General features: G+C 42.5%; 1 protein-coding gene across 1 annotated transcript in view; it reads left to right on the top strand.

Moving 5' to 3' along the window:
* zfpm2b (zinc finger protein, FOG family member 2b) overlaps window positions 1-26790 on the top strand; it is a 67152-nt gene that overhangs the window by 37396 nt on the left and 2966 nt on the right. The window contains exons 4-7 of the mRNA XM_072674700.1: window positions 3438-3562; window positions 7533-7629; window positions 25531-25737; window positions 26300-26524. Of these exons, the coding sequence (XP_072530801.1) occupies window positions 3438-3562; window positions 7533-7629; window positions 25531-25737; window positions 26300-26524 (654 nt within the window). The remainder of the gene's footprint in view (window positions 1-3437; window positions 3563-7532; window positions 7630-25530; window positions 25738-26299; window positions 26525-26790) is intronic.

The raw sequence follows: 26790 nt of genomic DNA, 5'->3' as shown, positions 1-26790 counted from the left end.
TATTAGAAACCCCTTCTCTGCAGCTGGCCACTTTATTAGAAACCTCTACTTTGTTACTGGCCACTTTATTTGAAACCCCTACTAATTAGCTGGCCACTTTATTAGAAACCCCTACCCTGTAGCCGGCCATGTTTGTTTTTTCGAATAAAGCAGCCAGTGAGTGGAAGCACACGGTAGGGGTTTCTAATAAAGTGGCCAGTGAGTGGAAGCACATGGTGGTGTGTATGATCTGGGTGGTAAACGGTGTGTGTACAGTGTTTACACTGTAGTGATATTGGCCTTTAAAGGCGGCCTCTGGTTTTGAGTGATGTTAGCGTGTGCCGCGGGCTGCGGGTGCTGAATTGAAGCCCCTGACCCGACCGGTCAGCGGACGAGTGCATCACTCCATCGCTCCACACTCCCACAATCCTTTTCTTCTCTGGCTGCTTGACTCCAAACACGCTCAAACGGGCTGCCACACCACTCTCTCTCTCTCTCTCTCTCTCGCTCGCTCCATCTCTCCCTCACACTCCAGGAAATCACAGCGGAGAGAGAAGTCAAAAACCCACGACAATGTGGCAGAGAAATATCAGAGTGGCTTTTTTTCCCCCCTCCTTCCGCTCGTCACCCAAGCCAGAGATGGGCCAGCTCCAAATCCTTGTGCCCTATCAGACAAATTAAAGTAAATCAAGCATGAAATGAAGCAGGAGAGCCTGGAGATAAGGTCCTTTAAGTCCTTCACAGATTAGACCACTGAGAGAGAGAGAGAGAGAGAAGGAGGCAGAGAGAGAGAGTAAGGCAGGAGATGGAAGAAGGAATGGTGGGCCAAGGGGTTGGAGACAGAGGGAGAGCGTAGGGGCATGAGAGGAAGAAAAAGAGGAAAGGGAGAAAGACAGAGTGAAGAGGGAGAAAGAGAGAGAGACAAAGAGGAAAACAAAGGACAGAGAGAGAGAGAGAGAGAGAGAGAGAGAGACAAAGAAAAAAGGGAGAGTGAAGAAAGAGAGAGGGTAGAGAGAGAGAGAAGCAGAGTAGATTAGGTACAGTACACACTTCATGTTGTCTATGTCTCTCTCTCTCTCTCTCTAGTTTTATGGAACTTTATGGAGCTGTAAAATCTCAAAGATAACCCCCCTCTGTTTCATATATACTTCATTGCCAAGCAACACTGCCTAGTAACCACGAGAGCAGCATAGCAGCAACTGCCCACCTGGCAACACTCTAGGAAGCACTTCTGCAGGACGTTACTGCAGTGTTATTCTTTATGATCGGTTTGGAGTCTGATCATAAAGGTTTCCAGATTTCCAGGACTGTAATCATATATAATTACAGTCCTTGTAGAGAGGTACTGCCAATAGAATAAGACTGTCTGGAGCAGATAAACATGAAACCTTTTGCCTAATGGCAGACGTGGGCTAGAGGGGTATAATTGAGCTGTGGAGCAGCGGAGCTGTGTTCTCTGCAATGATGATCGGTGCTCCATCCAGCACTTTAGGGATGAGTTGGGGAGTAAGGGATGAGGTGGGCTGGTGATTATCCAACATCCTGAACTCAGTAACACTCTTGTGAATGCTGAATGCAGTCAAATCCTCACAGCAATGCTGGACTGTAGAGATAGTTACTCCAACAGAAGCAGCATAAGCTGGTTTTAATCCCCTTCATTCTGAACGATGAATGAGTAGTAGTCCCAAAACTTTTGTCTAATAATGTGTATAGATATAAAAGAAGAAGCTCCTATTTGAACTCTGGCTCTCTCCTGCTGCGACCTTTCGAGAGAGGTGTGTGTTTAATCTGCAGCTGAAGGAGAGAGGGAGAGAGAAACAGAGGAGAAAGACAGAGAGAAAGAAAAGAATGAGAGGGGAAAAGTGAGAAAGAAAGGAGAGAGAGAGCTAAATATAGAGAAGGGAAAGGAAAGGAGAGACAAAGAGCAGGAGAGGGAAGAGAAAGAGAGAAACGGAGAGGGCTGGGAGCGGGAGAGGGAGAACACGAGAGAGGGAGAGAGAGTAGAGAGATATAGAGAGAGGCTTAATGCACCTTATCTGAGGCTTGTCAGAGCGTAGAGGGCTAAAGCCTAATCAAAGAGACAAGCAGGTCATCCAGGGTAGAGAGAATCTCTCTGCAGTTTATGATCTGCTAATTGACTGCAGGAGCTGAAGGAGCTGTTTGCTGCGCTGATGTGTGTGTGTGTGTGTGTGTGGAGGTTTTCAGACCTTTCAGGAATCAAAAGTTGATGTTTATCCAGGTTAGTGAGTCACGTCATCATTTAGCATTGACAATAAGCACTGGAAATGTCTCTTAAAGGGCCAAAAAGGGGCTTGTTTTTTAAATCAATGTTTCTGTGATGTCACAAAAACCCCAGTGTCGACCCACTGTGCGTTAGCCCCGCCCATTTCTGCTGAAATTATAAGAAATTCTTTATCCCGGACAGTTTTATTTTTTTAATTCGTACAATGCAGGGCAGCCAATCACATACCAGTATCCTTCTTAAAGACACAGCATCCAGAAATAGCCTGTTTAGTTGTCTGGGGTAAATAAAGAAATTTATTTTACAAAACATTTTACAATACTCTTCACAGATCATTTTTTTAGATAAGCTACAGTCTTTTACAATTGTCTGACACATTTCGATGCAATATTTTTAGATTACAGCAAGTATATCAAAAGTGTGGAAAAATGAACGCATAGCACTGATAGCTGGGCTATCTAACACTGCTCTATTGTGATTCATTTCACAAATGTATATAGCGAAAACAAACTATTTATTGAAAAACATTTTTATTAAAACTCTTCAATGCCAAACTAAAAATGACATGGAATGTCAATTCAGTAAAAATATATAACCTAAAGTAAGTAATATACACCCCCTTTAAAGTGACTGACCTAATTCAGCAGAGGTCCAGGCAGTAGTCTCACAGTTAGTAAAATGGAGATCACAGCGTGTGACTGTAGTATAAAGACACCTGTCTGGAAGCTCCAGTCACTGGTTAATCAGTATCCTTGCTTACAGATACACCTTGAAGACAAAAGAACCAAGGATCTTGAAGGTTATTAAAGATGATAAGTCAAGGGGTGGGTACCAAAAAAGTCCACCACCAAGGCCACCAAGACACCTATGACTACTCTTACGGACGTACATTGACGCTGCCACCACCATGCTTCGCAGCAAGGGTGGTGTGTTGGTGGTGATGGGCAGGGTTTGAGGGTTTGTGTTTATAGACAACAGTAGGTCATACCGTGTTCTAAAGCACATCCATTTGTCTGAGGGACGGGTTAAGGGCGTGTGTTTAAAGAGATGAGATTGAGGTCATCAGTCATGTTCATTTGACCTTTCAGCAAACTACTCCTTTAAGGTTAGAGTGTGAGACAGGCTGAGCTGCTGTAATCCAGAACTCGATGTGTGTGTGTGTGTGTGTGTGTGTGTGTGTGTGTCGTAACTCCGTGTGTGTCTTTTTTTCTTTCAGGAGAGTTGGAGGTGGTCAGTGACGGAGGGGAAAAAAGCCTTCGTTCTCGTCAGGTGCTTCCCCCGGGCACCATGTGGGGGCCGTTCCCAGGAAAAATAGAAACAGCCACAGGAGGAAATGATGCTGTAAGACTTTTTTTTCTGTCTACCCCGTTTCCTGTGAGTCCTGAGGGGTAAATAATGGGTCATTCGTTTGGGGACACCTGTTTTTAAAAAGCACAATTGCTTTGTCTGGCTGCAATTATAGAGAACAGAACGTTGGATGAAGCCAATCAGAATGGAGCTCATTTACATCTTAAAAGGCACAGTGACAAAAGCAGCCTGTTTTATTATAAGGGATGAAGAGAGGTTGCAATGAATTCTGACTACATTTGGGTGCATAATCCTGAAAAACGAATGCAGGGAAAATGAGAGTAGGATAAGGACCCTCTAAGGTTTAAGGAGCCCACTATGACGAGCATCAGGGATCGTTTGTGGAGGGAACAGAGGAAAGGAAAGAACAGGTTGAGGAGAACAGGAGTAGAAGAGGGAGCACAATGCCTGTTTCAGTGTCCAGTTTGGAAGTTTTAGGTTGGAGGGGGAATAGAGTGTGCCGCTTTTCATGCCGTTTTGTACGTCTCAGAAAGAGAGAGGGAGAGAGAGAGAGAGAGAGAGAGAAAAAGAAATAGCGTGTGTGTGTGTATGTATGTGTGTGTGTGTGTGTGTGTGTGTGTGTGTGTGTGTGTGTCATGGGTAATCTGTGCCCGTGGCAGGTTTCTCTCTGAAGCGCTGTGGTATCGCTGGGGTATTGTTGTTGCTCCTGTCAGAGTGGGGAGAGGCCGATGGAGGCCTGGGCAGGCCTGATAAGAGAAAGAGGATTCAGAGGAGAGAGAGAGGGAGAGAGAGCGAGAAAGAGAGAGAGAAAGAGAGAGAGCCATGACAAGCTCCACTGTCTCTCTACAGTATTCCCGCATAGTCACTTCCACACACACACACACACTCCATCAGGAAGATTTAAGAAGTGGATAGTGTGTGAGGTGTGATGTGGCTGTACCTACTGTACAGATCAAAAACAAGAACACTAATGAGGTTAAAACGTAATGTACACAGTCAGGGAGTGTTTGGTGTCTGTGATCTGCTTCTTCACAGTTGATTGATGATACAGTGATACAAAATATCATAACCAATAATAAAATTGTTGTCTTTAGTGTCCGATTTATTAGTTCAATATGTAAATAAATATAGATTTGATTTGATTTATATATTGACTGTGACTATTTACCATTTAAGTTTACCCTTCAATGACTGAGCCTAGAGTTACAAGAACTTCAATTCATATTTCAATTCAATTCATAAGGGTAAACTTATTTCAGCAGCCAGTGACCTTCCTCGCCCACTCCTCACACTAATATAACTCTGCTCTGATATCACTGCATATCTCACAGTATGTGGAGAGTGTATTGTATTATTATTGTACATTAAGACACTAAATATATATATATATATATATATATATATATATATATATATATATATATATATATATATATACATATATCAACTATTTATTTATTTAAATTATATAATTACCTTATTAGAACCCTTATTAGAACTGTGTAAGTGGGTTTTCTCTTATGAATGGTTGGTAAATAAAGCTCAATATTTATCCTTAGCTGAATCAGATTTCCAAGCCTTATACATTGTCTCACTCTTCAAACCTTGAGCTACCACTCATCAAATATGGGCAGGATGAGATGTTTGACATCTGTTAATTAATCTGTTATTTTCTGTGGACACATCCAGTGTATGACCTCCCAACTGAGTGACCAGCTCAGGAACACCGCCAACTGTCGTAAACGGGAAGTGTTGATGTTCGTTCGTTCCTAAAAGGTTAAGAGAAAATAGACTGAAACAAGTCTGTATAATACGACTGAAAACATGAGACACAAATGAACATCGTATTCGTGACACTGGAGATAATCTCCATAACCTCAATAAAGGCATTTGAGATGCTGGTAAACGTCCAGCACGGCAGGCCAGCAGATATGACTTGTGAAGGCTGCTGGGTTCAGAGCAGCTAATGCTAATAGCCCAACACTGAGCGCTTCCTTTTTCTCAGTGGGGGAGGAGGGATGCTCCTCACATCCTTCTCTCTCTCTCTCTCACCCTTTCTACCTATCTCTCCCCACATGTATCTCCTCCGTTATCTCTCATTAGCTCCGCACTGCTGACCCGCCCTGACTCTCGCCCTCTCTGGCCCGAATCTGCATTTTTGCTGAATTCTGTCGTCTTCTGGCTGGCCGCCTTTCCGGGGGTGAACGTCACGCGGCTTTGTCTCCCAGCCTGGCAGAGGGCGAGAGAGGGATGAGAGGAGAGAGGGATGAGGAGCGGGAGAGGTATAGAGGGAGAGAGTTATCAGGTCCAAACAGCATAGGCACTGCCAACCTGCCCGGGCATCCGTCACCAGCCTGGCACAGGAGAGAGAGAAAGAGAGGGAGAGAGAGAGAAGGTGAAAGAGAGAAAGTGAGGAAAAGGGAGAGATGAAAAGAACAGAAGCAAAGAGGAGAGTGAAGAATAGAGAAACAGAAAAGGAGAAAAAATGGGAAAAGAAAAAGGACGAGTAAGAATGAGGGTGGAGAAAGGAGAAACATCAGCTGGTGCTGGTACGGTGCTGCTGTGTAAAGTCTAGTCTAATGTCAAGCAGACAGAGTTGCGTGGTCAGTACAATGCTGACCTACACTGCTCTGATGTAGAATCCCCTTGTTTGGTGTGGACCAATGACTGTAGACGTCAAGGGCCAGCAAATGGAACACCAAATGGTTCCGTCTGTGTCTCCCGTTGTCCCTTTCTGTTGCAGCCAGAGTCTGCGAGGTAGAGACCAGAGGTAGAGCATTGCAGCACATGCGTGGGGATGGGCAGAGCTACAAACATCATACAAGCACTAGATAGGTGCTAGAGCAGTGGTTGCGCTGTCCAGGCATTGGTGCGGACCATCGGAAAAACGTCTTCCCGCTGCCAGGGAACTCGATGGGCACTGTTGTGGGAATTCAGTGGGAACTCTGTTAACATCACTGGTGAAATTCTTCAGCACTAGAACCACGTTTGGTCCCATAAAGAAGCATGTGTGTAATAGAGATGTGTGAGTGTGAAGAACCTTTACTTCATGCTAATACTAACATGGCTGCTTATGGGACCAAATGTAGTTCTTCTATAGCATCGCTCAAGGAACCAGCTGAAGGACCTTCATTTCTAAGAGTGAAGACCCTCACCGATGGGCTTTAGTCTCTAATCTATGAACTGTCTTTCATCTACATGATCCAGTTTCATTTCCAAGAGGATCATCATCATCATCTCGCGTGAGAGATGGGCAGAAGAGAGCAGGGAGCAGCAGAAAGACCCTCAGTGTTGGAGCTGGTCGATTTTTAAGCCCTCTCTATGAGTCCATTTTTTTTTTTTTTTGAAACACACACCGATTCTTTAAATTCTTCCGCTGCCAGTCTCAGGAAGCGGTGTGATGCGGGTGATAGGGAGGTACAATGTGGCTAAAGATCAGCCCTCACAGCTCGGCTTCTTCTCTCCCCGAGCCCAGAGGATGAGATCTGATCAGCTGCAGCTTTCAGAGAGGACCCCTAACAATGTGGTCATTCACAGGAAGCAAGGAACCCATGAGCAGCCTGTTCACACACCTTACAGACAGGACACACGCTCACACACACACACACACACACACACACACACACACACACACACAACTGTGGACCCTGCAGCACAGTAGCTTATAGGATAAGCTGGGTTAAAGGCATGGTTTGGTAAATGCACAGTTTTTGACACTGTATGAATCTCTGTTATCTATAAACAAGAACTAAAGCACAGGACTAAAGGACTAAACTTTATGCTATACCTTTTTAACGAACTACTGCTTTGAGGGGTTATGCACAGACTAATTTAAGGTGTTATACTGGGGTATTACATCTTAAGCAAACAGGTCATATATATTCTTTAAACTATTTTAGAACCATTTATGAAAGAACTCCCTCAAGTGTACGTGTGGCAGGAAGCTGTGCTAAACTGCAGTTGAATTAGAATTACTAACAAAAGTGCACTGTGTGTCTGTCAGGTGCCGCTGGTGTTAAGCGGGGGTCCGCGGTGGTTGGGGGAAATGACGTGGGTCGGCACAGAGGACTCCAAAACCAACTGCATGGTTTACAGTAAAGGTAAGCAATTTCTAGCTTCTATTTTCTGGCTTGGCCAGAGCACAATATCTACAGCTGTGCCGGTGGAATTCTGTTCAATCCGTGACTCTGATTATATATTTTTGAATGCTGTGTATTCTGTCTTAAAACAACTGCATTTCTATTGGTCCAAAATGACAAATTTGGACACAATGTAAAATGATAAAATGAGATAAAATATGGATGAAGTATCTACTTCCTGGCAGTAGCTCCATAAGGCCTGGCTGTGTCTTTCTGTGCCTGGCTTTTGCTGCACATTTGATGTGGCTGAGGTGTGACCAGCACATTGTTGGATCTGAACTTTGAATTATCTAGATAATGTATCTGTTATTATAAAATAGGACATCAAAAGGATAATATCAACAGGATAATAATTCAGTTTATTAAATGATAAGGAATTAAATGAGGGGGACATGATGGTTTCCTAGACGTAACAGTGTGGGAAACTAACCCCGTGGTCCGGAGGCCGTGTTTTAGCTTGGCTAGCTCTCACTGTCAGTAGTTTAACAGCTTCAAAGTGGTGTTCAGTTACAGCCACCAAGACCAATTCTGTAATTTAGGGGAATCTGAAAAAAAAGCCAGTCTAAATACTGTCAAAACCGGCAGATGATGTTTCCATGGGAACATGAAAAGATGGGTAAGAGCATGGTCTACTGGAACCTGTTACATCTGACCTTGTGTCAAGTTATCCCTCACACTTCCGGTCCAAATGTTACTACTTCAGAGCGCATTGTGATATAGCCTGATGATACATGGTGATATAATAAATCGTGATATATCCTGAACTAGTAAACTAGCGACACCCAGACCTAGTTCTAACTCCTACGAGTCCTCATCACCCTCGCCTGATGTGAAAAACTGTAAGAGCTTATTCTGAGATGAAACCAGGGTCTCCTCTTAACCACAGAGCCGCTTTATCTGTCCGCTCCCCTGCTTTGCTCTCCGTCTCATTGAGCAGGAAGATAACTCTTTGTTGGCCTCTCTTCTTCTCCCCCGACTGTAAAAACGATATTTCTCCTAAACTCCTCCACTTTTTTCTTATTTTTTTTTTATCCACTGCAGCTTAATTGATTAATCTACTTACAGAACATGTGTAAGTTCAGCGGCGAACGTTCCCAGCGCTTATGAGGAAAAAGACTGGAGGAAAGAGAGGAGATTTAAGGGCCATTATCGCTCTTTATCAGAGAACATAGAGAAACAGTGGGGCAGAATAATAGCTCAACATCTCCAGCAATGTCAAATTCCATTATCAGCGCAGTCGAACAGCGCCGCGCCCTCGAGGAGGCTCTTTCTCCGCCAGCGAGCAGCGCTGCTGCGATTGTGTTTAATTAAAAGACAACGCCGATGAACTGAAGGGCTTTCAATGGGAAGTTATTAATGAATTGACGGAGGCTGTAATTGATTGGGCAGAGCCACCGGATATCTCCGCAAGTCTACGGCTTCCGCAGACGCATCCAGATTGCTTCTGAAACGAGAGTTTTAGGGGAAGTCCGCGATTCGCTCGTTAAATATTTGATCTCAAATTTGACTCCCATCCTATTTCAGGGACGAGAAATCCACAGTTTGCCCCCATGAGGTACAGGAGCAGGCAAAAGCTTAAGTGACCCATATACATATAAAACCATAAGTCATAGTTCTCAACAACATCAGGCTTTAGCACTTTAGCCCCACCTACTCACACTGAAGTTCCACTATATGTCCAATCATTTGTGGACACCCCCTCTAATAAATGCATTCAGCTACTGTAAGTGGCACCCATTGCTGACACAGACGTGCCCATGCTCACATACACAGCTCATCTACTCCCTGTAGAGAGGTACTGCCAATAGAATAGGATTCTGGAGCAGAAAAAAGGTGAACCTATTGGCACCACGCAGGCGTGGGCTAGAGGGGTATAACGCCCCCAGCATTGAGCTGTGGAGCAGTGAATGAAGGACGCTGCTCCTCCCTCATTAGACCTGTTGTCGCTGAATGCAATTAAATCCTCACAGCAATGTTCCGAATCTAGAATCTAGCTCTTTTTTTTTTATACCCTTGATTTGAAGACACAATGAATGAGCAGGTGTCTCAATACTTTTGTCTATGTAACGTATGACGAGGCGCAATACAGGGCAGCCAATCTGAACAGAGGTCATTTACATATACAGTCTCAAAAAAACAACCTGCTTAATTCTTAAAAGGGGTAGAGAGAAGGTGGAAAATAGTCGTATACATGTAAATGATGCTCATTTCTGGAGAATAATTCTACACTCGGGGAAAGATACGGGCCATTTATTTAATTATTTATTTATTTATGCCAAAACACTTATAAGGGCAATTTAATGCACATTTAGGTGTATGGCTAATAATGTAATGGCCCTATATGGATAATATTGTAATGTGTACATACCTGTATATATAGTATGGAGTAATAGTCAGGGCACAATTTGACTGTCCCCCTAAAGCTCCCCAGAAGAGGGCTTGGGGGAGGATTTTGCTGCACATTTGATGTGGCTGAGGTGTGACCAGCACATTGTTGAATCTGACCTTTGGATCATCTGGATAATGTATCTGTGATCATGAAATAGGACAGCAAAAGAATAATATCAACAGGATAATAATTCAGTTTATTAAATGATAAATAAGAAATTAAATGAGGGGGACATGATGTTCTCCTAGACGTAACAGTGTGGGAAACTAACCCCGTGGTCCGGAGGCCGTGTTTTAGCTTGGCTAGCTCTCACTGTCAGCTTCAAAGTGGTGTTCAGTTACAGCCACCAAGACCAATTCTGTAATTTAGGGGAATCTGAAGAAATGCCAGGTGTATGGCTAATAAAGTAATGGCCCTATATGGATAATATTGTAATGTGTATATACCTGTATATATCGTATGGAGTAATAGTCAGAGCACAGCTTGACTGTCCCCCTAAAGCTCCCCAGAAGAGGGCTTGGGTGAGGGGGGAGGGAATAGCAGTGAAAAGTCTTAAGCATGTGTTTTATATGTGCTCTCAATCCAGTCAGAGCGATTTTAGCTTATCTTGAGTGACTGTCGAGACTGGAAGTGTCGAGCGCAGAGGGAGAAATATATGAGATTATTAAGCTGCTGGATGTTGTGAGGCGCTGTAAATCCGGGTTTGATCATGGTGGATGGCTGGATCAGAAGGTGACACGGCTTAAAGCGGCAGTGTTTCTGTCTCAGCCTCACTGCGGCTGGCTCCGGCTTCATTCTGGTCATTAGATGGTGTTAGACCTCGTCGTCTGCAGTTTGATTTATCATCTTTCCCGCTATCGCTCTCTCTCCCTCTCTCTCTCTCTCCATCACTCTGCATCTGTCCTCCCTCCATCTCTCTCTCTCTCTCTGACGGGCTGCTATCTGACAGCTCATAGCTGTCTGCGGCGGTGATGAAAGCTGAAGGGGGGAGCTGTTGTGGTAAGGTGAATCTTAGGCCAGCACGAGGGGGGATAAAAGGGGGTGAGAAAACCTGAAGGCGAACGGTGAAAGGGGGCTGCCTATCGCGTACAGTTTCCTGGAGTTTGCTGGATAATAGTCAGGGGTCAGATGAAGGTCCTGTACAAATTTTCTAAGCCAACAGAGCATGCTTTCTAAAAAGGAAAAGCGGGATAATGTGTGTTGTTCTACATGTTACAGTCTCAGGCTTCTCCTGGAGGAAGGCCAGTATTTCCAGTTCCAATCCAACATCTAGTTTATCAACTCAGTCCTTCATTAAAGTAAATCAGGTTGCTGCTGAGATGCTGCTGAAACTGAACAAATCTATGCAGTGGTTAGAGTTCACAGAGAATCAGCGACCAGACCTGTGTCCTTTTAATTAACCATAGAGGTAAACAGGACACAGGTCTGGTTGCTGATTCTATGTGAACTGGCCTTTTTGCAGCTCATTTCAACTCATAAAATCAAGGTGGATCAGACGAGCACAGTGTGTCAGCCATGTCACTCCACTGCTGCGTTCTCTCCACTGGCTTCCTGTAGCTGCTGCCCGCATCAGATTCAAAACCCTGACGCTGGCCTACAAAGCCAAGAACGGACCAGCCCCTCCGTACTTGATGGCAGTGGTCAAAAGCCGATCTGCACCAAGAGCCCTTCGAGCTTCAAGTACGGCTCGGCTCGACCCGCCATCCCTCAAAATCCGCGGAAGACAAGCGTCCAGGCTTTTTTCTGTCCTGCACCAAAGTGGTGGAACGAGCTTCCCCTGGGTGTCTGACCGGCCGAGTCGCTCGCTGTCTTCAAACGCAAACTGAAGACCCTCCTCTTCCGAGAGTACTTGGAGGAATAGAGTACTATGGTCTCCTTATTGTATTGTGTTTAGTAATTTCTAAAGCTTAGAGGTTTCTTTTGAATTATTAGTCTATTCTAACTAGCTAAGGTTTTTCTTGGGTAAATAGCAAAGCACTTTGTAAGTCGCTCTGGATAAGAGCATCTGCTAAATGCCGTAAATGTAAATGTGTGTTGTTTGACAGTTGTAGGGTATGTGTGAGGAAACATTGAGCATGCTAAGGTTTACATTTTACTGCTACGGGCTGCATACACACTACGTTGCATGTGTTTAGACTCCGTTCTAAATAAATGAAAAGAAACTTATGTTAGCTGTATCATAGTTAGATAGTAGATGATCACAGTCAAAAGAACACAGTGGGACACAGAGGAACGCAGTCAGAAGAGCACAGTTAGAGAAAACAGTCAGAAGAGCACAGTTAGATGAACAGTGAAAGGAACACAGCAGAACTCAGAGGAACACTGTGGAATACAGTTAGAGGAACTGTCAGAAGAGCACAGTTAGAGAAAACAGTCAGATGATCACAGTCAAAAGAACACAGTGGGACACAGAGGAACGCAGTCAGAAGAGCACAGTTAGAGAAAACAGTCAGAAGAGCACAGTTAGATGAACAGTGAAAGGAACACAGCAGAACTCAGAGGAACACTGTGGAATACAGTTAGAGGAACTGTCAGAAGAGCACAGTTAGAGAAAACAGTCAGATGATCACAGTCAAAGGAACACAGTGGGACACAGAGGAACACAGTCAGAAGAGCACAGTTAGAGAAAACAGTCAGAAGAGCACAGTTAGATGAACACAGTGAAAGGAACACCGTAGAACTCAGAGGAACACAGTGGAATACAGTTAGAGGAACTGTCAGAAGAGCACAGTTAGAGGAGCACAGTGAAAGGAACACAGTGGAATACAGTTAGAGGAACACAGTCAGAAGAGCACAGTTAGAGGAACAGTCAGAAGAGCACAGTTAGAGGAACACAGTGAAAGGAACACAGTGGAACTCAGAGGAACACAGCGGAATACAGTTAGATGAAAACAGTCAGAAGAGCACAGTTAGATGAAAACAGTCAGAAGAGCACAGTTAGATGAACACAGTGAAAGGAACACCGTAGAACTCAGAGGAACACAGTGGAATACAGTTAGAGGAACTGTCAGAAGAGCACAGTTAGAGGAACACAGTGAAAGGAACACAGTGGAACTCAGAGGAACACAGCGGAATACAGTTAGATGAACACAGTCAGAAGAGCACAGTTAGAGGAACACAGTGAAAGGAACACAGTGGAATACAGTTAGAGGAACTGTCAGAAGAGCACAGTTAGAGGAACACAGTCAGAAGAGCACAGTTAGAGGAACACAGTGAAAGGAACACAGTGGAACTCAGAGGAACACAGTGGAATACAGTTAGAGGAACTGTCAGAAGAGCACAGTTAGAGGAGCACAGTGAAAGGAACACAGTGGAATACAGTTAGAGGAACTGTCAGAAGAGCACAGTTAGAGGAACACAGTCAGAAGAGCACAGTTAGAGGAACACAGTGAAAGGAACACAGTGGAACTCAGAGGAACACAGCGGAATACAGTTAGAGGATTGTTCATTTGTTTGCATTTATGTTTTGGCCGTTTGAGCAAAAATGTAGTTGAAATAATATGAAATATTAAATATTAAAACACTGAAAGTTTAGAACTGCCTCTGAACTGCCTGCACATTTAGAGTGTGCCGTTTCTTCTGTTTCTAATCCTCCTCAGGTTTCCCCCCAAAGCTAACAGTAATGCTAGCTACGTCTGTAACAGACGCTCACTTCTAGGACGTGTTGTTATTTCGTAGTCACAAAATTTTGGGGGGGTGTTAGTGAGGAAGTCCTCGCCTGCCCCTAAACACTATCATCACGCTAGAGGAGTTTCTGTTTGATACACGCCGCAGACGAATTTGGCAGAGACAAAGTTTAATTGAGTTTTTCCTGAAACCAATGGAGAGCCATGCTGGAAGGTAGCGGAGCAGAGGCATATAATCCTCTCCCTACAGAGATGCTCGCTTGAGGGGTATCTCTCCGCCCTTTCTCCAAATCTCTCCCTCCTTCCGTCCCTCCCTCCCTCACTCTCTCTCTATCCTATTACCTGGAAAAAAGAGAGCATCCTGAGCTGTGATACTGTATATCCCCAGATAAAAGTGAGAGAAATGCTGTCCGGGATTTCTCTCTACAGTAGCCTCTGTTGTTTTCCGGTGGCACCCTGTCCGCTCGGAGTGAATTAGCCGCTAACTGTGACCGCAGTGGTAGTTTAAAGAACAAACGTAGGAGGAAGAAATGCAGGAGAGACATTTCATCAACGAGAGTACCCTCCTTTTCCCCCTCCACACATTTTCAAAACCTATTTGAAACATTCTTGTCCTGCAGGTGAATAGATCGGCATCTGTAGTACGGCCTGCTAGTGCTAGGGTCTTGTGTCTTTTTTCCTGACCGTGCTGTTTCAGAGTTTCTCGTGTGAATTGTTGTTTTTCTCTTGGTTTAGCACATATAGAAGGTTTCACACATATAAAAGCAGAATTAGCAAACGCTCATGTTGCAACTTTAATACCAAACAAACGTACAAAACAGACCTAAAACTTTAACTTAATTTTACCATATATTGACATGTATTGTTGATATTGTAAATGTAAGCCCATCATTTACAGACGTCCTGATGATTCACTCAATTTAACATGACAGAAAAAATTGTAAAAATGTACAACATGGCGTGTACATAGGTCATTTTGTATGCTTTGTATGGTTTATTTAATATATTTCTTTACTTTTTTCCAATTAAATGTTTTTTTATTTACATAAAATGCCCATATTTAAGTTTGTTTCCTGCAGAAGATTTGCTCTTATTTACAGTTTACAGGTATTATTTTAAATAATTTAATATTATTCAACATTCTAAATATGTATCCAACAATTTATAAACAGAAATATATATGGGGTTGTTATGTGGTGTGAAAGAATAAGTCAAATGTTTTTTAGAAAACTAAAATAAATAAATACATATCTACGTCTTCAACATTTAGGAGACCCATTTAACCAGGCAAGGTACAGCTGAACCACTAAAATTCAAAACTGCCTTTACTAAAAAACCCTAGGAAAAGTGTTTGTGTTATTTAGGTTTCAGAGAACCACTATAGGCTTAAAGTCCGTTTAAATAATATACCAAGTTCTATATAAGTGTAAGGGGGGTCTTCTACAGCACATGGGGGTTCATTAAACTTTGAAATGAGCAAAAATGGGTCCCTTTACACTAGGGTGACCATACATTCTCTTTTACCCAACTGCCCGGGATTTCTAAATGACCTGCATCTACATCAACCATTGGTCAAACTGCTTTCCACCACAGTCCATCGGCCACCGCCTAGAAATACACCGCCTAGGAACACAATTGTAAATAAACACAAATCAGTTTGACTTCTACCTGGCTTTTTATTTCATTGATGCATTTATTAATATTATTAGGGTTATTAGTTTTAGTTCATGAGCAAATGTTTATGTATTAATGCTCAGTAACACAGGCGCTTAATTTTAGAGATATTTCAAAGCCACTCCTTCCTACCCTCCCATGCGCGCATTGTCACAGTGCTACAACTTAGGCCACCTACTGAAAGCCCCTAGCCACAACATCTTAACCACAATGTATGGCCATGTGTCCTCAGTGTCCTGTAAAAACTAAGCTATGGCCACCCTAGTTAAATGAAACCTGCGATTGTGAAGAACCTTTCACAGCATTTGTGTGCTTTCTCGTGACGTATTGTCAGTTTGGGAATGTATGGTGGGATGATGAGGTGTGCTGCACTGGTGCAATGCATGAGGAAGCGCACCAGCCTGCCGAAGGTTTCGAGCAAAGATCTGCTGGCGGAGATAATAACGCGATTTGCATAGCATGTCAATCACAGTGTGTGAAATCCCCCGGCGAGGCCTTTCTATTGTGTCCTTGTTTACTGGGTGGATGCTGGGCTGCTGATTAGTCGTGATTATTGTACGGTGATAATGGTTTCTCGCAAAAAAAAGTAAACTTGGGTTCTACCTTTTTGAAGTGACAGGCTTGCACACGTGCTCGGTGCAACTCAGTCCCGGCACTCTGGGGCCTGTTGGGAACTGACAGTCGTCTCGGGCCGTCCGCGAAACGTCTGCGAGCTTAATTGCATGTCGTTTTTTTTTTTTTTTTTTTTACGGAGAGGAGCTGTTTACTGTTGAGTCGCGCTGGAGAATTGGAGCGCTTCATATGACACTCGAGACAGGAGACTGTCAAGAACGACTTCAATCAGGAATGCTGAAAGAGGCGCTAGCTAGCTAGCTAGCTAGATAGTCTCTTTTCAGCAAAAGCAAAGCAGCCGTATGAAAATTAGCAGAGGGTGGTGATGCAGAAGAGGGGGGGGGGGGGGCATGTCTATCTGAGGCCTCGCTTCCCTCCATATTCATATTCTACAGCAGCTGTTATCGCTTAAAAGGCTTTCTAATTACAACAACAAGACAAAAACTCCTTGGATACGGTCCAGACCCGCTAAATGATAAAATAAGCATTCATTCTCTCTCTCTCCCTCTCTCACTTTCCCTCTCTGTCTCTCCCTCTTAATCTCCACAAAGCACCTTGGAGTCTGCTCACCCAAATACATGCCAATGAACGAGGGAAAAGTGCCATTCGGAGATGCAGGTGTCACGTTTGATAAGAAACTTCTGGATTAAAAAAAGGCTGTGGCTAATGAGCAGGCGGGCAAGCCCGTAAGGGTGAAACCATGGGCAGGATTGTTCTCCGCCTGATAACATTCCTCATGTGAAACAGCCAAATTCCATCATTTAATAAACAGCCCCAGACTCTATCGGAAAGAGAGAGAGAGAGAGAGAGAGAGAGAGAGACAGCGGCTGCATCGTTGGGTTAAGTGGGAGACGCTACAATTCATTAAGACCGGCTCAGCTTGAATGTGCCACATATACACATATTCAGCCATGTGAGTAAGTATGTGTGTGTGTGTGTGTGTGTGATACATGCGACCATCATTCCTCAATTGTTCCTTTCAAAATCTGGACCTGACAAGCAGAGCAAGTGGTGCATATGCATCCTAGTCCTCACCACATAAGCTTTTGCCCCCTCAGATTTTTTTTAATAAAAAATCTCTCAGCTTGTCCAGAAATGCATGTAAGTGTATTCTTCTTTAGGGGTGGCTGAAAACACTAACACTTCCTGAGCAGCTCTGCTTTTACAAGAATAATATGTGCAAAATGCTAAAGTTCGGGCACCTCATTCAAATCAAACGTGTTGTTGATTTTAGGTCCTGGCAAAATATGGCACTTCTCTGCAAAGTTTGGACACAATTTTTATTTTACTGAATTGAATAGATTCTACAGATGCTGGTGGCTTTATTTATTAAAAAAGAAAAAAAGATTGTAACATAATCTTTGTATACTCTGCATTCTTTATGTTTTTATATGTATTTGTGCTTGCTTATGAAACAGCAGGTGTGGAACGCAAGCAGGGCTGGCCACAGTGTTTGTATTGATATTCAGGTTCAGATGCACAACTGTGTTCAGCAACAGTGTGAACTGTGCAGTTCAGCCAGACTTTGAGACAAAGTGACATCATCCAACAATGAATAAGAAAAGAAAGTAAAGAGAAAGTAAATGAAATGGAGAATGAGAGTAAAGAGAAATAGAGAAAGAGCGAGAGAGTAAAGCGAAATAGAGAATGAGAGAGAGTAAAGAGAAATAGAGAAAGAGCGAGAGAGTAAAGCGAAATAGAGAATGAGAGTAAAGAGAAATAGAATGAGAGAGAGTAAAGAGAAATAGAGAAAGAGCGAGAGAGTAAAGCGAAATAGAGAATGAGAGAGTAAAGAGAAATAGAGAATGAGAGAGTAAAGAGAAATAGAGAAAGAGCGAGAGAGTAAAGCGAAATAGAGAAAGCAAAAGAGTAAAGAGAAATAGAGAATGAGAGAGAGTAAAGAGAAATAGAGAAAGCGAGAGAGTAAAGAAATAGAGAATGAGAGAGTAAAGCGAAATAGAGAAAGAGCGAGAGAGTAAAGCGAAATAGAGAAAGCGAGAGAGTAAAGAGAAATAGAGAATGAGAGAGAGTAAAGAGAAATAGAGAAAGAGCGAGAGAGTAAAGCGAAATAGAGAATGAAAGAGAGTAAAGAGAAATAGAGAAAGAGCGAGAGAGTAAAGCGAAATAGAGAATGAGAGAGTAAAGAGAAATAGAGAATGAGAGAGCGAGAGTAAAGAGAATGAGAGTAAATAGAAATAGAGAATGAGAGAGCGAGAGTAAAGAGAAATAGAGAATGAGAGAGCGAGAGTAAAGAGAATGAGAGTAAAGAGAAATAGAGAATGAGAGAGCGAGAGTAAAGAGAAATAGAGAATGAGAGAGCGAGAGTAAAGAGAAATAGAGAATGAGAGAGCGAGAGTAAAGAGAATGAGAGTAAAGAGAAATAGAGAAAGAGAGAGCGAGAGTAAAGAGAATGAGAGTAAAGAGAAATAGAGAAAGAGAGAGCGAGAGTAAAGAGAATGAGAGTAAAGAGAAATAGAGAAAGAGAGAGCGAGAGTAAAGAGAAATAGAGAATGAGAGAGTTTAGAGAATGAGAGAGCGAGAGTAAAGAGAAATAGAGAAAGAGAAAGAGCGAGAGAGTAAAGAGAAATAGAGAATAAGAGAATGAAAGTAAAGAGAAATAGAGAATGAGAGAGCGAGAGTAAAGAGAAGGAGAGTAAAGAGAAATAGAGAATGAGAGAACGAGAGTAAAGAGAAGGAGAGTAAAGAGAAATAGAGAAGGTGAGTTAAGAGAAATAGAGAATGAGAGAGCGAGAGTAAAGAGAAGGAGAGTAAAGAGAAATAGAGAATGAGAGAGCGAGAGTAAAGAGAAGGAGAGTAAAGAGAAATAGAGAATGAGAGAACGAGAGTAAAGAGAAGGAGAGTAAAGAGAAATAGAGAATGAGAGAACGAGAGTAAAGAGAAGGAGAGTAAAGAGAAATAGAGAAGGAGAGTAAAGAGAAATAGAGAATGAGAGAGCGAGAGTAAAGAGAAGGAGAGTAAAGAGAAATAGAGAAGGAGAGTAAAGAGAAATAGAGAATGAGAGAGCGAGAGTAAAGAGAAGGAGAGTAAAGAGAAATAGAGAAGGAGAGTAAAGAGAAATAGAGAATGAGAGTAAAGAGAAATAGAGAATGAGAGAGCGAGAGTAAAGAGAAATAGAAAAAGAGAAATAGAGAAGGAGAGTAAAGAGAAATAGAGAATGAGAGAACGAGAGTAAAGAGAAATAGAAAAAGAGAAATAGAGAAGGAGAGTAAAGAGAAATAGAGAATGAGAGTAAAGAGAAATAGAGAATGAGAGAGCGAGAGTAAAGAGAAATAGAAAAAGAGAAATAGAGAAGGAGAGTAAAGAGAAATAGAGAATGAGAGAACGAGAGTAAAGAGGAGAGTAAAGAGAAATAGAGAATGAGAGTAAAGAGAAATAGAGAAGGAGAGTAAAGAGAAATAGAGAATGAGAGTAAAGAGAAATAGAGAATGAGAGAGCGAGAGTAAAGAGAAGGAGAGTAAAGAGAAATAGAGAATGAGAGAGCGAGAGTAAAGAGAAGGAGAGTAAAGAGAAATAGAGAATGAGAGAGCGAGAGTAAAGAGAAGGAGAGTAAAGAGAAATAGAGAATGAGAGTAAAGAGAAATAGAGAATGAGAGAGCGAGAGTAAAGAGAAATAGAGAAGGAGAGTAAAGAGAAATAGAGAATGAGAGAGCGAGAGTAAAGAGAAATAGAGAAGGAGAGTAAAGAGAAATAGAGAAGGAGAGTAAAGAGAAATAGAGAATGAGAGTTAAGAGAAATAGAGAATGAGAGTTAAGAGAAATAGAGAATGAGAGAGTAAAGAGAAATAGAGAATGAGAGAGAACAAGAGAGTGAACAGAGAATGTGTGTGGGGGGGGGGTTGTGAGCCGTCACTCAGGAAGTAAAGACCCTCTGGGAGCAGCAGCTGTCAGAGAGCTGGAGTCTTCTGCTGGTCTGTCTCTCAGTCTGACTCCGAGTCTGAAAATAATGTTGATTCATGAATAAACGAACACTCACTCTACTTTACACCCCCCCTACCTCAGCCAATTTACTGCCCCTCACACACACACACACACACAGACTGGCAGAGACTCACAGGGAGCGTGCCCATGTGTGTGTATGTGTGTATGTTTGATGTAGTGTGCAGGCCGGCGGATCAGTCGGGGCACAGGTGTGAGGGCAGATGGTGGAGGGTCTGAGGCCAACAGGCCAGAGAGGATGGGGGGGGGAGAGGAGAGAGCATGAGAGAGAGCGAGACAGAAACGAGAGAGAGAAAGAGAGAGGGAGAAAGAGACGAGTTCTGGACAGTTCGTGGGTAGTCATGGTGATTAATTGGTCAGTAGAAAGGAAAATGCAAGGTCAGATTCGGCATTGATGTCCGAGGCTCACTGCTGTGTTTGGAATCACGCCCAGCCCAGTGTAAAGGGCCCATAATCCACGAATCGCAGGTTTCTGTGATGAAAGTTGATGTGTAACAGCATGTTGGGCTGGGCCATGTTCATAAGTTTATGACTGTTTATCAAATTCTATGCCACGACCATGGCCAAAGCTATTCGTTAGAGTAGAGCCGCCATAGAGTTGTCAAACTCCAACCGTATTTGGCTTACTACATCTGTAAAATGCCCTCGTTGACGAAGTATTTACCCTCAGAAAATCCACACCACCAGACATTTCAACAGCACCCAACTGTACTGGCTTTTATCTGCATGGGAATGTTGGTATATCGGCCGACGACGCACAAAAACCACCCTGTTATCCCTGTTCTGACAGTGAGTAAATAGTTGTTTAAGGAGGTGTGTGTGTGTGTGGGTGGGGGGGGGGGGGGGGGGTCTTTACAGTTTTTGCCAAATTCTACAAGTTTTCCACCGCCCCCCTCCCCCCATGTCTGTTAGGGTTAGCTAACACGGCACTAATACTCCATCTAATGTGTGTGTCTGGTGTCTGGCAGCAGTGTGAGCCTTTAGTGTCAAAAGGCAAAGAAAACTCCACCTCGTGGTTGAGAACCCCCCCCCCCCACACACACACACACACCTCCAGCTTAACCCGTGTAACTGGGGCTCCTCCCGGAGATGCGTTTGGTGTTTGTAAAGTTTCTCTAAGTCTTGTGCCTTTTCTCGCTCCCTCTTTTGTGTGGGCGCTCAGAAAGCTCCAAAAGCTCTGTTTTCTTTTCAGCTCTGATGAGTCAGAAAACTTGTCGGCTGATCCAAATATTTGCTGTGAATTCGGAGGGAGAAGAGAGAGAGAGAGAGGGATAAAGACAGAGAGAGAGACGGGGTGAGGGAGACACGTGCGTTTTGTTTATTCTTCTCTTTTGTCTTTAGCGTGGCTCTAGCTGCCAGAGTAAACGCTGCCGAAGCCAACAGCTCTGAGCTCCACTGCCAGGATTTAAATAGCCAAAGAGCGTAAACAGGCAGAGAGAAAGTTCAGCGAAGGAGGCTTCGGCATGTCCCGGTTAATATCCGCTCGGGTTAGACTTAGCTTAGCATAAAAGCCAGTAGGTATATACAGTGTGTACGGCTTGTTCTTCCTTTAGCCAAAACAATGAAGGCCAGTAACAAGTTCACTTTTTGCTCTTCGCGTTTTAAAGCAGCATTATGCAAGGACTGTTTTTTTTTTGTTTGTTTTTTTGCTCTCTGGCTCCCCCTACAGTTGGGGAGTGTAATTCGCTTTTACCGCACAGCCGTAAATACAAACTGTGCTTTGAGCTCTGTCCCTCCCTTGTGGACAGCTGTACGAGTGCATTTGCTGACAGGCTGAGAGATACAGAACCAGCATCTGAAACTGAAGGAAGTGTGTGGACGGAGGTGGTGGGGTGAAATCACATAGGATTTTACCCAAGAGGTCAGCGCTCTCAACCCGAAGAGGCTTTTTTACTTTATTATTAAAAGCTGTTATTATGAGCTATAAATTGCTTCATAATGTTAATGCAACTCATGTATCCACCAAGAACAGTCACAGTTCTTTTCATGCTGTTGAGATATCACATTCTGCAGTGGGCTGCGGTAAACGGCCTGTTTGTTTAGCGGTGAGTGAAGCTATTTGTGTGAATTACTCCGGTGTTCACGGCTGAAGAGAGCCTAATGCCTGCACACAGATGGCGCAGAGGCTGCTTCATTTGGCTGCGGGTTCACACGCCGTTTTCTGGCTGCTGGTGGTTTTGGAGAGTTCTGGTGGTGTAGCTCCTTTATCCTGTGGCCTCAGTGCAAATTTAACCCAGTTTAAATGCCTTTCACAGGTTCAGCCCATTTATAGAGTGGCTTTGCTTCTCTGTTGGGTTGATGTTCAGAAATTAGGTTAAATCAATAGGCCAGACTCAATTCAATGCGTTTAGACTATTTCCCGTTACCACAGATTTATTTAGTCAACAAGCCAAGATATGTCTGATGGATCTGTAGCTCTGCTCTGTACTGTAGTCCAGTAGCATGTTTATAGATGAGTGAGAACAGTAGTTCAGTAGAAGAACAAAGTCAGAAACTAGCTAAAGCTAAAGCTAATCATCTGACAATGTTATCAATACGTTAATAATTATTATTAGTTTTTAATTGTTTTAAGTCACTTTGTCCAGTAGCGTTGTCTTATTCTATTGGCAGGTTCTTCTACTTACTATGAGAAATAATGGGTGTAAATAAGCTGCAAGTGCAAATAAGACAATTTCATCAAATAAAAGGACTTTGTGACGTATGAGCGCAGGCCGGGCGTAAGTGCAAAGTCTTCATTCCAAAAAACAGCAAACAGAGGCTAAGCAAATGCAAATCACGGCCTGAAGTAGACGCAGCAACAGCAAGGCTGTGAAAACACATGAAGACGTTGTGGTTTGTTCGCCAGTAAAAGACAGGTATTACTAAAGGGCAGGGCTACAAAGGACAACATTTGGGGTGGAATGCTCAGCTCAACCTTGTGCTTTGTGCTACAATACTGATTGGACAATCACCGATTGGATCATATCGACAGCTATTGTGGGGACCCTGAGCTCTATGTAGTTGGCTGCTAATCTGCATGTCCAGCCAGCCCTGCTGTTTTAGTTTTCATGATTTTTCTTGCAGTAACTGGTCATTTATTATGAGAACAGTAAGACCTACCAAGAAAAAGGACTACCCAGCTAGTTTTTTGGTGCCCTAGGAAAAAAAACACAACCATTTATTTTGGTTTTCCCCTAAAGGACAGGCGGTATGGGCCAGAGTCATGGATCACAATGTAAAAAAAGCAGATGAAGACAAATATTTGATGTATTTGGACATTTAAGACAATTAAGTTTGAAGTCTGTTCGAGGTTTGAGCCAATGGAAAATATTGCTTTTTCTCATCTGTTTGTTTCAAGTGTTGAATATTTAAATTCAATTTGAATGAAATCAGTCAAAGCATTTATTTGCACAGGAGGTCTGAACTGTTTAAATCCTTTTGATCATGACACTGTACACTCAAGACTCCTTTTCTGTTCATTTTCTGAATGTAACATATTCTAAAAACAATAAAACAGCATAAAATTTGCTGTAATCTTTGTACAAGCTACATTTTGTGTTTATTTTTTATTTATGATACATTCTATAAATAGTATTTGAACAAAGGTGCCCACACTTGCTGGAAACTTTTTTTTCCTCACAGTGAGTAAATGTGTCAGAGTATCGCTTTAATAACCTGGCTGAGTGCCATTTTGTCACCCAGTGTGGCGTAATGCTCTTAAACTGGGTTAGACTGCAGAACGTCAAATTAAGAGCCCTTTAAACAAACCAGGAGAAATCATCACAGGTCACTTTTTGACAAGTTGTCAGTGTTAATGCATCTTTGAAAGATACAAGTAAGAGTGTGTGTGTGTGTGTGTGTGCTCCTCATCTTCATTGTCCAACAGGCCAATTAGTCCATGTCCTAATTCTGGCGTTGAGCGGTGGCGTATCATGCCTCTGCTTGTTATCTCTCTCTCCAGACTTTTGTAAATAGTCATATTTAAAACTTTAATCCCCTCAATGGAAGATGAAGCGCAGACAGAGAGGCTGTCATTTACAGAGATAAATGTTATCTTGGCCACAAAGCGCTCCTCTCCCTTTTGCCTCACTAATGAGTTTGTTCTTTAGGACTCCAGCGGAATGTTTCATCCACGGCTTCCGCAATTAGATAATGCTGCACTTTCATCCAAGATGTCCGTTCCCTTTTTCTACAGGAATGCAAAAAAAAAAAAAAAAAAAAAAACACAGTGCGTTTTGCAGTCCACTGTCCCTCGCTTGTTTTTCCCATCTTCAAAGAAATGCATGCATGTATGTTCTCGAAGCTGTGCATTGTACGTGGGTTCAAAGCACAAACTGAGATTTCCGCTGCTGCTGCTGCTGTTGTTTCATTTCTCAGTTTACCTCCGCGCAAATTAACGGCCACTTAATGTCAAATAGTGAAAAGGGAAAGTTTGTAGAATTGATCTCAGCAGCGTAGGTTGCCAGATATTCAAGAAACTGAACAAAATAGAAGCGTGTTCATAAAACAGTGAAGGGGGAAAAAAAAGGGAGAATTAGATCAAACTGTGAAACTAATTTACTAGAACATTAAGGAACGCAGAGGCGAGGGAAGCTCAAAGACACGCTGTGATGCCAAGGTTAAAGAGGAATCCTCCTTTTGTCATGCCTTTATCTCATTCAGCCATTAACGGCCCTCAGAACAAGGATGTTTTAATGGCCACACGTTTCCAAAACTGACCAGTCTCAACCCATAGCAAAACTAAATAATGTGGTAATTTTATATTCATTATTTCTGACTCATAGTTTTACTAAAACAAGTGTGGAAACTGGGTGGAGCTTGTGCTCTTTCAGTCCATCCCAAAGTGGAGTTTGTCAGTAGAAGAGGAGATATTTTATGATCTGTATTTGATTAAAGGTTTTGTATCTACAGGCTTGTTCTCAGAAAAAAAACATCTTTTACATTTTACAGAAATATATATTATTTGTATTAGAATCAATATTATTTGAGACGCCACGTGGAGTGTATTGTATGTGGAACATACAATGTTCCACATACATAATACACATAATAATGTGTATTATGTACTACATCAAATTTGAAAACTTTTTTTTTTCATGATATAGGTCCTTTCAAATGTCCATCACTGTACGAGATGATGGGTGACTGCAATCTTCCTTAATATGAATTATACAGTGAAAAAAATGACAGAAGTATAAACCTGTCCATACAGTAAATTAAATGTCAGGTGAAAATAGGTAAGAACGATGAGATCACAATCATATGTGGTCAGGCAGGCCATTGATGTTGCTACAAATAATAAATAATAAAAGGACAAGTAAAGAAATGTAGTTTGTGTAGCATTGAAGGTAGCAGAGAAGGCCTTCCCTGTGTCCTTATATTGAGCAAGACAATGTAAAGAACTGGCAGGTTAAGTCAAAAAGTGAAAGGGCAGAAATGTCCTGCATGAGTCCTGCATGCAACATGTACAGATATGTACATAGCCTGCAATTTCCATATCTGTACATCCCTATTAATTTATTATGTTATTATTTATAACTACCAATATACTTACATTTAACTAACCCAGCAAAATGACAACAATCACTCTGTAGACATTTACTAATAATGTCTCTCTCTCTCTCAGGAGGACACGTATGGTGCTCTACCACGCGGAATGTGATGGAGGGGGAGGAGCTTGCGGCATATATTGTGGACTTCTGCCCTCAGATCCAGACAGCAGGCTCCACCCCCCATGGGCAGGGCATGTACCCTGCCAGGCTGCTGGACGGCATCCAGCTTCTCCCCCAGCAGGCCGCCATGGCCTCTATCCTGCCCAACGCTATCGTGAACAGTGAGTGAGCCGTTATCTGGGCCTGTGGATGGGCTGATTAATGTGCTTGGTTAAAAATGGAAATCTTGTGTCGAAGAATGGTCTTGGCTCTGATGTGCGTGCTCTGCTAGGATTAGCCAATCACAAAGAGTGTGCGGATGACCTTCAGTTTTCGGGGGATATTTACATTTATTCGTTTACATCCATACAGCTTTTTTCAGTGGGGTGTGTTGGGTCTGATATAGAACAATGTCGCTGCCAGATCACACCAGCTCTCTTTACATTGAGTGGAAATTTCTAAAGGAATCTATAGATGTGGTCCAAGTATAAAAAATTAAAAAAAATTCAATATGAACTAGGAACAAAACAGCAATGGAACACAGAGCCAGGCCTCAAAAACCATCTGCATACATAAATGACTGTCAGCTTTGTTAATCTATAAATATTTCATAATATTTCAATCTACATTGTGCAAGTTAGTATTATATATAAAAATATTCTAATTCCAGTAGAACAGATTTATAACTCTTCATTACAGTAAACGGTTTGGTAACTGTACTATATTTTACTTGTTGTTTTGCAGAGGACATATTTCTGTGTAAGAACTGTGGGATCTGGTTCAGGAGCGAGAGGAACCTGCAGGCTCACCTTATGTACTATTGCAGCGGGCGGCAGAGGGACACCGAGATGGCCACCGAGAAACAAACCAAAACAGGCCATCAAATGCCCCGCGTCTGCACTTACCCGCAATGCAACATGAGTTTCTCGGGTTCACATGCTCTAGAAATGCATCTGTCCACACACACAGGTGAGTAGAGAGAGAGAAGATCTCTGCATAAAACCACCATTAGTCCAAAACAGATGTGATGTTTCTAGTGTCACCCTTTTTGTTTATGGCTTGTTTGCCTCTTTGTTTTTTGTTTTTGAAGTTTTTCATTCATTTATTGTCATTTATTGAACTTGTAGAGTATAGATTTAAATAGTCTAAATATTTTTACCTAAACACCAAATTGTATTTTTGTAGTTTGTAGATTTTTATTTGACATTTTAAAAATTCTGTGAACAAAAATGTTT

This window comes from Salminus brasiliensis, chromosome 3 (genome assembly GCF_030463535.1).
Source record: "Salminus brasiliensis chromosome 3, fSalBra1.hap2, whole genome shotgun sequence".
Lineage (NCBI taxonomy): Eukaryota > Metazoa > Chordata > Actinopteri > Characiformes > Bryconidae > Salminus > Salminus brasiliensis.
This window is presented reverse-complemented; position numbering and strand designations above follow the sequence as displayed.